The sequence below is a fragment of the Balaenoptera ricei genome, chromosome 9 (genome assembly GCF_028023285.1).
Source record: "Balaenoptera ricei isolate mBalRic1 chromosome 9, mBalRic1.hap2, whole genome shotgun sequence".
Lineage (NCBI taxonomy): Eukaryota > Metazoa > Chordata > Mammalia > Artiodactyla > Balaenopteridae > Balaenoptera > Balaenoptera ricei.
In genome coordinates, this window is record NC_082647.1 from 27953885 (window position 1) to 27962966 (window position 9082).

At 35.7% G+C, this 9082-nt stretch overlaps 1 protein-coding gene across 4 annotated transcripts in view; it reads left to right on the forward strand.

The window, feature by feature from the left end:
* The window catches only part of IQUB (IQ motif and ubiquitin domain containing), a 73339-nt gene extending 69109 nt beyond the window's left edge, over window positions 1–4230 (forward strand). For all 4 annotated transcript variants that reach the window (XM_059933488.1, XM_059933491.1, XM_059933490.1 and 1 more), the window contains one exon: window positions 4016–4230. In XM_059933488.1, the coding sequence (XP_059789471.1) occupies window positions 4016–4198 (183 nt within the window). In that variant the 3' untranslated portion in view covers window positions 4199–4230. The remainder of the gene's footprint in view (window positions 1–4015) is intronic.
* Window positions 4231–9082: the final 4852 nt, after the last annotated feature.

Genomic DNA, 9082 nt, shown 5'->3' on the forward strand with positions numbered 1-9082 from the left:
ATGTTAAATATTGTATTTAGTAAACTAAGCTGCCTCATAAATATTTAATCACTGAAAGCCTAGCCAATACTAGCAATAGTGTTTCATATAGGACCCATAGTGGGATTGAAGTTCATTCCCAAAGCTGATATTCCACTGCTTCTTCAATTAATGCACACAACTCCCTTTGTGTATTTAATCAAATTCCTGCAGTATCAAATTAAATGTTCTATTCACATGCATTTCTAATTTCAGGATCTTATTGAATTTCTGTAAATAGAGCTCCATTTACGCCAAGCAACCCTAGTGTAAATAAAGAAATGACTTCAAATATAATTGTCATTTCAGACAAACTAAAAAAATTGCCTTTTTATGGTTTTGGGCTGGTGTAATCTTTTAAGTATTAATATTCAGGCTAGTTAAAGAATAGTTTATGTCTTGTGGTAATTTCAGAATTTCCTAAATGCACAGAGGTATTTGCTATCTCATTGAGTAAAAAAAATACTCAAAAATTAAAATAATCTTGACTCCTGCAATCATGATGCAAATTGTAGGAAAAGCATGGAAAAAGACTTCTGTTCTTTGAACTGTATATGAGGCAGATCAGTTTCTCCTGGTGTGTGCAATGGCCAGAGTAGGACAATAGTGGATTTAAAGTCAAGACACCTGACCCAGTATTTCCCCATTTCTGTCACTAACGATCTGCAAGACCTTAAGACCTGCCTTCTTTGCTTCGCAAAATTTTATAAAGGTTAGCGAAAAACATGAAATTGGTATAAAGGATTAAAGTAGATTAGAGCTTTGAATTCTGGCTCTATCACTTATGAGCTGGGAGAAGTTGGGCAAGTTTGTTAATGTCTCAATGCCCCAGTTTTCTCATCTATAAAATGGGGATAATGGATATTGGATATTTTTCCATATTATATTATTCTTTAAGAGTTACTTATTGTTCCTTTTATTGTATGTACCGTATTGTGCTATTCTCATCTTTAATGATTACTTTTTGCCTTTATTTATGCACTTTGAAAACCTATAAAATTCTCTACATGTTTTGTTTAATGTTGTATAACAGAAATGTGTTAGTATTTCTTGAATGAAATATGTGCTAAGAAGTGTTGGAATAAGGTTAAATGAGTATTTTGACCTGGTGAATTTGTCTGTAGAGAGGAAACTTTTTTTTAAAAATTGAAGTATAGCTGATTTATAATATTATGTTAGTTTCAGGTGTACAGCACAGCAATTCAATATTTGTATAGATTATACTCTACTTAAAGTTATTATAAAACAATGGCCATATTTGCCTATGCTGTACAATATATTCTTGTTGCTTATTTATTTATACATAGTAGTTTGTGCCTCTTAATCCATACTCCTATCTTGCCCCACCGCCTTCCTTTTCCCCATTGGCAGCCACTAGTTTTTTCTCTGTATCTGTGACTCTGTTTCTGTTTTGTTATATACATTTGTTTTATTTTTTAGATTGTACATGTAAGTGATAATATAGAGTATTTGTCTTTCTCTCTCTGACTTATTTCCCTAAGTATAATACTCTCTAGGTCATCTGTGTTGTTGCTAATGGTGGAATTTCATTCTTTTTTATGGCTGAATAATATTCCATTGTGTATATATACATATATACCATAGAGAGGAAACTTTAAAATAAGCCCAGGATATTTCTACATAATGCTTTCTTTAAGAATGCCACATCCTTTGGCTCCTTTTCTCCAGGGCTTTCTTTATCTTGACTTGACACTATGGAAGGATCTTTAGTAAGGAGATATCTTAGTAAGGAGATATCTAACCTTTCAGAAAACAAATTTTAGGAGGAGGTACAGGTAGTATTTGTGATTTGGTTGAAAAGAAGGGTCAATTAAGATTAATAAAGAGGGGCTTCCCTGGTGGCTCAGTGGTTAAGAATCCACCTGCCAATGCAGGGGACATGGGTTCGAGCCCTGGTCTGGGAAGATCCCACATGCCATGGAGCAACTAAGCCCACATGCCACAACTACTGAGCCTGCGCTCTAGAGCCCACGAGCCACAACTACTGAGCCCACGTGCCACAACTACTGAAGCCCGCACGCCTAGAGCCCGTGCTCCACAGCAAGAGAAGCCACCGCAGTGAGAAGCCCACACACCACAACGAAGAGCGGCCCCCACTCGCCACAACTAGAGAAAGCCCATGCACAGCAACAAAGACCCAACGCAGCCAAAAAAAACCAAAAAAAAAAAAAATGATTAATAAAGAGAATAGACAGTATTTATTAATTCAACCAGAATTTGCTTTTGAATCTGCCGGATATTGTGATAAGTGCTTGGGGAAAAGCAAGGAAATGTAATGGATACAATACTTCATTGTTTCAGTTGCTTGAGTTTAGCTGCAAATAACAGACTAAGCAATATAATGATTTAATCAAATATGGGGTTAGTTGTCTTATATAATAGGAATCCAGAGTTTGGCATCTGGGGGCTTGTATGGTAGCTCCACAATGCTCTCAGAAACCCAGGCCTTCTAACTTCTTCCTCAGCCATATTTAACCTTTGGCTTTAATCCTAATGATTGTGTACTCTTAGAGACAGATAGCTACTTCATCTTCTGCATTATATCCACCTCCTAGATGTGGCAAAAGCCTAAAGGTACTTGACAGGTGAGTCTTCCCACTCCTAAAAAGCTTCCCTGTAAGCTTTATCCAATGACTTCTTTTTAAAAAATGTACATATATACATGTGTGTATATGTAAATATATATGTTAATGCCATATATGTGTGTATATATATATACACATACACACATATGTATGTGTATATATATACACACACACACACACACACACACACACACATATATATGTCAGAAACTTGTCATATGGCCACCCCTAGCTATAATAAAGCCTAAGAAAGCTGAGCACATCACAAAATACAAAATAAGGCCCCTATATAGAGTCGGGTCTCTAAATATGAGTACAAGAGAGAATGAATATTGGGTTGGCAACTAGCAGTGTGCCCCTCTCATTAGAAAACAGAGTGTCTTATAATGTGGCAAAGCTACATAACGGAGAAAGTTCAAAGTGCTGCTACAGCTGTGGAGAGACAAGAAGCCTAACAATTAATTATGAACAAATAAAAATGGAAAGGCACAAAGATTTGATAAAGGCAGGAAGATTATTTTCTGTTTAGAAGACAGAGAAGAGAAACAGAAGAGAAACAGAGAAGAGAAACAGAAAAGAATGCCTACCTAGACTTATATCTAAGGTAGTAAAAAGGGTGACTAAAGAGAAGCTTATGTTGTCACAGCACCATTGTGATCTTTATTTTGAACTCTGGAGATATAGAGGGAAGGACGAATATTGGAAAAAAAAATTCAAGTGGGTAATTGTATCAGTATTGAAATAGATTTAAAGAGAACTAAGGTGGCAAGAGCATTCACACAAAAATATTGATTGACTCTTTACCTTATGGTGCCAAGACACACATGTATGAAAAAGACCCAGTTTGAGGGACTTCCCTGGTGGTCCAGTTGGTCAGACTCCACGCTCCCAATGGAGGGGGCCCAGGTTCGATCCCTGATCGGGGAACTAGTGCTGCAACTAAGAAGCCCACGTGCCACAACTAAAAAAAGATCCCTTGTGCTGCAACTAAGACCCAGCGCAGCCAAAATAAATAAATAAATATTAAAAAAAAAAAAAGACCCAGTTTGAATCTTTAAGGAGTCTTCCTTATTATCATGGAAGAGACTCGCAAGTAAATAGTGAAATTCAAGGCAGAATGAACTACATATTACAATTAAAATACATGAAAGTGCTTGCAAGTATGGAAGAAGGAAGGGTTAGTTTAGACTTAGGTCAGAGGGATAATCAAGAAAGGCTTCCAGATTAAAGCGTCATAAAAGCTGAGCCCCGAAAGATGATGGACAAAGTGAGAATAAATGTTTTCTGGGCTGAAAGAACTGACAAGTAAAGGCACTGAGGCATAAAAGTGTTTTTACTTGGCAAAATATATTTGTGACATTTAATAGAATTTGATTTTCTTTTCTTTTCAGGGATATGAACCCTTGTTTATTCACAAGATCAAACACAAACATTTCCTGGCTAAGAACTATTTTTCACAAATTCCAGTGCTGGCTTCATTTTTACTTGGTGATGGTGAAGTAGATGAGATCAGAAAGAAACATCAATCAGAACCAACATCTAAGATTATAGATATCCACAGGCCTAGTCCTTAAAAGATCCAGGACTATTTGATGATTCGCATTTTTGTCCCCTGCTAATAGAGTAATACAGAGGTCACACAATACGGAAGTAGAATTTTATCTTTTATTGATTTTAATTGTTTTTCATAGTGTCATAAGTTGTATGAAGAGAAAACATCCCTATACAAATGCTTTATTGTTAGTGTTAAATTTAATATAATTTTGTTACTGAAATTAATATTTTAAAGAGAACATTTTATTTTTACTTATTTTCACATTAAAAGTTTTAAAAATTTCAACTACATTATATTATAGTTAAAATCAACAGGCAAACAAAAGCTAGGCTTAACTTTCAACTCAAAAAATTTATTTTAGAAAAAAATGTAGTTACAAGAGAATAGTCAGTATACGGATGAGAGGAAACATTATAGAATTCTCTTTCATGAAAATCTTTACATATAGGATAAAAGATGCTATGTTTTAATATAGGGATTTGAATCTTCACATTTTATCTTCTACTTTCATCTTCCATTCTTCTCAAAATTTCAATGAAAAAACAAACTATAAACAAACAAAAAAGTGCATTCCATACTGGAAAACAGGGTGAACAGTGGAACTATATTTTATTCTATGGTAGAAAAACTCCCTGTGGGGCAATGATGAAACTCTGTAAGAACAATAAAAATGGTCAAGTAAACTATAACAATTCCTTTCCCTAATAAACCAAAGGAATAACCTTGACCACATGCATGTCAGGGACGTACAATGATGAACAACGGTATATGAGTCAATCTTAACAGGAAATAGGTTCAAAAGAGGATAATTCAAGGAGAGTTTATTTATAAAGGGACTTCTTATAAAGCGTGAGCAGTGTGTAGGGAAACTAAGGGAATAGTGTAGGAATGCAGGGTCACTATCAGATAAGCTGTGTCTACCCTAATCTCAAATGGATCTGGGGAGGGAACGGTCTGGGAACCCAGAAAGAGAGTGTAAAGGAGATAACTGAGAAGATCAGTGAGCAACTCTCAGGGCCCTAGGTGATCTCATGAGCTAGAGAAATAAATATTCTGACCTCACACTTCTCTCTTCCTCCAGTCTCTTGCTTGGGTTTCCCATTGGAAGAACCCAAAAGGAAAGCAGAGAAAATAGAAGTCTGTGGACATAATTCATATAGCTTCAGGGCAAAGATCAGAGGAGACAAGTGGGAGAGTGGATTTGGCTGGCTAAAGAGAAGACATCCAGCTAGAGAGAAGAATTAAAAGTGAAAGTGAAGAGCTATAATTCAAGCAGCAATATTTCATACACATACAACATAATTATATATATTTGTATGTATTATACTTATATATAAGTATATATATGTGTGTATGTGTATATTATATATATATAGAGAGAGAATTCTCTTAATTTCAATCAGTAATTAATGAGGCTGTTCTCAAGTTTAGTGATCAAGGAGTCAAGGAATTCAATCTAAATATTAATATTTATTCTACATAAATATTTACCAACATTTTAGCAACGTATTTTCTAGGATATCCACAGTTTTTTTTACTTAGCAAAAGCATGGCACATGATTATTGTTTTTAAGGAACTAAACATTGAACAGGGAAGCACTATAAAGCTGTTGTTATTTTCAAGTTTTCATAGACAATTCAGATGTTCTGGGAACTTTCTAAACAATAAATTACAGATAGGATTAGATTGGGGACCATTCTGATCACTAATAAACAGGTAAAAATTTAACACAGACAAAAGTGGGTTTACACTGCAATGGAAATGACCAGGTTTTCACAAGACAGTTCAGGAGAAACCCCCAGGTCAAAGTAGGAGGAGCTGAGGAGGCAGCAGGCAGGGAGGGGGCAATAGTCAGATAGGGGCAAATAGAGGACTTTGAGAATTCCTCTATTGCCCTAGGAGTAAAGCACTTGCTTATAGTAATGGAAGACTTGTGGAGTACAGCTGGTGGGGGGCAGAGCAAGGGCAGGCAACCAGAGCTATTTAATCATATATGAAAAGGGGCAGCACCTTAATTTAGGGCTGGGAAAATAACCACAAAGAGAAAAAAAAAACAAAAACCAGGCTCCACAACAGAGAGACTTTGCTTAATAAGGTCAGCTCTTCTGGGAAACTCTTTTCCATCCCATTGGAACTACAGCTCTCGTTTTACACAGGTCTCCAAAAATCCACAGCAGAAGGGGCTAGAGATGGTGTCAGGCTAGAGAGCAGCCAGCAGGGAAAAAGTCCGGTTGCTGCCTACTAGAATCCTGGCACCAGGGTACTGGACAACCACCAGTTAAGAAGTTAAACTCCCCTGCCTTAGAAGGACCTGCATTTCTCTAGTTTATGACCTGATGAGCACACCTCCCCTGGCCCACTAACAAATGAAACTGTAGAAGGTGTTTCCTTCTTTCTCCTTTAGGAGGACTATATTATATGGATAGAGGCCTAAACAGTAGAACAGAACAAAGTTTTATATCCCAATATTGCAAAAACAAGCTGACCAAAGATAGCCACCATATACATAAAGATTCAAAAATCAAAAAAGGGATCCTTTTGAAGAATGAGAACAAATATTCATTTAACAAATCTCTTAACTATATTAAGGACATTTGACAGCATTTTTCATCTTTTGGGAAAAAAATACTGGGAAAAATTGCTATTACATAAATCATTACAATAAATAAATAAATACAACAAAATAAACAATTGCTGAATTAGAATAAACAACACACTAATGGCAATGAAGAGCAGATTTGGTACTTGAAAGCTAAAGCTAATACAGGGATTAGGTGCATTAGCTCAAGATAGTCCCCTAGAGATTTCCCTGGCAGTCCAGTCAGTGGTTAAGACTCTGCATTCCCAGTGCAGGGGGCATGAGTTTGATCCCTGGTCAAGGAACTAAGATCCTGTGTGCCACACGGTGCGGTCAAAAAAAAAAGATAGTCCCCTTGAATTCAGAGGAAAAGTCAAAGAAATGAGGAAGATGAGCAAAAATGATAAGTCTAACAGCTTTGCTTTGTCTACGCTAAAAATAACATAAGCCTAAAATGGAGTAGAGAAGGAGAAACAATTAGCAAAGAGAGATTTAAAGCTAATTTCCCTAAGCTAAAAAGGCATATATCCATAGCTGTATAAAGGATCTACCAAGTACTGGGAAAATTAATATAGAGATACACATAGACACAACCTCATGACATTTCTGGATTTCAGAAATATTGGACAAATTCTATAAGCATTCAAGTTGAAGAGGAAAAGCCAAAAGGAAAAAAGTCAATAACAACAGCATAGATTTCTCTTCTGCAACACTAAGTGCCAGAAGGTGAAGGAGGAACATTTCTATTGAAGACTTTTGAATTTTGAGGGTGAAAAAATGACCTAAGAATTTTACTTTCAAGCAAATTTTTTTTGGTGAAGACAACAGGAAGACATTGTTAGGCAGGAAGCATGCCATCAATCTATGTGTCCTCCGGCTGACCTTGAAACTATGGAGGTAGGGCCTGGGCATGATATCGTATATGAGAAATGGCAGTGAGTACTACAACTTCAAGATCCTTTCTAAATGATCATCATTTGTGTGGTTATGAAACAATGCAATGAACAAAAATAAATTTTCAAATAAAAATCTATACTGCAAAAAACAAAAATATGAACCAACAACAAAAAAATACCCTGAGTATTGTCACTAAATGTCTGCTGTAGGAGGGTTCAGAGGGATAAAAGTGTTCCAGATCTTTTCAAGGGGAGACAAGTAAATGGATATATAGGTAGGAAAGTTGGTATTCAAATATTTAGTTTAAAAATTTAAAGGCAACTGCTAGCAGAATGAAAATGGAATTATTAACTCCACATTTCTAGAGAGAAAAAGGGAACAGCAACAAACTTGGGAACTATTGTGAAATAAAGGGGTTTTGTTTGTTTGTGTTTTTAGGTTAACAGGAAGTATATATGAGAAAAACAAGATTAAAAATATCACAGTGCATAAATTTGAATGGGTTAAAATTCTAGTAGAGGATAGTTATTCTTATATGGTGTCAAAGGAGTGAACTACAAGCTGTGTACCAGATATGTACCCCCAATAAAATGACATTTAAAGATATTTAGTAAGACTATATCAGTCATATACAAATAGGCAACAAAATAATTGGTGGCAATATTAATATCGAGGATGAAATTGAGAAGAAAAAGAGAACAAAAGAAGTTACTTTATTTTGATAAATTATTATTCACAATATAAATGAATAATTAATCTCTACATTGGGTATGAAAGTAAGCTTAAAACAAAAAGTCAGTTGGGAAACAATTCTCCATAAGTTTTTAACATTTCTGCACGTCTTTTGAGCAGAGGTACTTAGTTCTCCTTTTTTCAAGGATGTTTGTAAAGCAAGCAGTCTTGGAAGATAGAGACAGTGTTTACTGTTCCCTGTAAAAGATTCAGAGTCTCTAAGCCCAGCATTCCCAGTCTATAAAGCAGCTCACTGTGTGCATGTGTCATTTGGACTTTGTGTCACCCTGAGGGATTTAGGGCAAAATGCTGATATTCTGGCTGCTGCTGTGAACAATAAATTGTGCTTTATCTCTGACCCAGGAGTCTCATGTCTTTTACTATCATTTATGAACTTGTGGCACCAAACTTGTTACCTTGTAATTAGGACAGCATTTCAGATACTTCACAGTTCTTGATACAGATAACCTTAGAAATGGAAAAAAAAAAAAAAGAGAGAGAGAAATGAGTCAAGAGGTACAAAATGCTGTTTCTCTTCTCTTTCCAGGAACACTGGGTGATTGATTGCAATTCTCCATCCTCTTGAAGTGAGGCAGGATTATGTAGCATGCTTTGTCCAATATAATGCAAATAAAATTATCTTGTGTCACTTTTGAGCATTGAAGGAATGAAAGATTCTGATTCTACTAACTAGA